Here is a 682-nt window from a genome sequence, read left to right as displayed (position 1 = left end):
CAGCAGCAAACAAATAAACTTATGCGGGACGCACCCTGGATGTTTCCTTCGCTCCTGCAGCAACCAACCACCAGCAGCAGCAGCAGCAGCAGCAGCAGCAGCAGCAGCAACAGCAGCAGCAGCAGCAGCAGTACAGATTTCGCAGCAGCAGATACCTTCAAAGCCAAGGGGCCCCCACCACCAACTCAGGGGGCCCCCCAGGGGCCCCCACCCTCAACCTCTACTAAGGGGCCCCCACCACCGGCTAAGGGGCCCCCCCCATCAACCAAGGGGCCCCCCCCACCAACCGGGGGGCCCCCACCGTCAACCAAGGGGCCCCCCGCACCAACCAAGGGGCCCCCTTCTGCAACTAAGGGGCCCCCACCACCAACCAAGGGGCCCTCCCCCTCAACCAAGGGGCCCCCCCCACCCAGTAAGGGGCCCCCACCACCGGCTAAGGGGCCCCCACCACCGGCTAAGGGCCCCCCCCCCTCGAGCAAGGGGCCCCCCCCAAAGCTGAAGGGGCCCCCACCATCAGGCAAGGGTCTTTGAGGGTATTGGAGGGGGCCCCCAGCATCAAGTATGGGGCCCCTTTATGCATGCAGGGGGCCCCCGTCTGCATGCAGGGGGCCCCCGTCTGCATGCAGGGGGCCCCCATCTGCATGCAGGGGCCCCCACCATCAACTGGGGGAGCAAAAGGGTA

The 682-nt window shown here is 67.3% G+C and overlaps 1 protein-coding gene across 1 annotated transcript; it reads left to right on the top strand.

The window, feature by feature from the left end:
• Nucleotides 1-21: 21 nt before the first annotated feature.
• On the top strand, nt 22-531 carry EMH_0085150 (uncharacterized protein; the record flags this gene model as incomplete). Its single annotated transcript, XM_013500862.1, has 1 exon — nt 22-531. One exon carries the CDS (start codon nt 22-24, stop codon nt 529-531), a length of 510 nt encoding a protein of 169 aa, XP_013356316.1.
• Between the last annotated feature and the right edge of the window lie 151 nt (nt 532-682).

The sequence above is a fragment of the Eimeria mitis genome, genomic scaffold, assembly GCF_000499745.2.
Source record: "Eimeria mitis Houghton genomic scaffold, Emh_scaff5974, whole genome shotgun sequence".
NCBI classification, from domain to species: domain Eukaryota; phylum Apicomplexa; class Conoidasida; order Eucoccidiorida; family Eimeriidae; genus Eimeria; species Eimeria mitis.
Note: the sequence above shows the minus strand (reverse complement) of the source record. Positions and strands in the feature narration are given on the sequence as shown.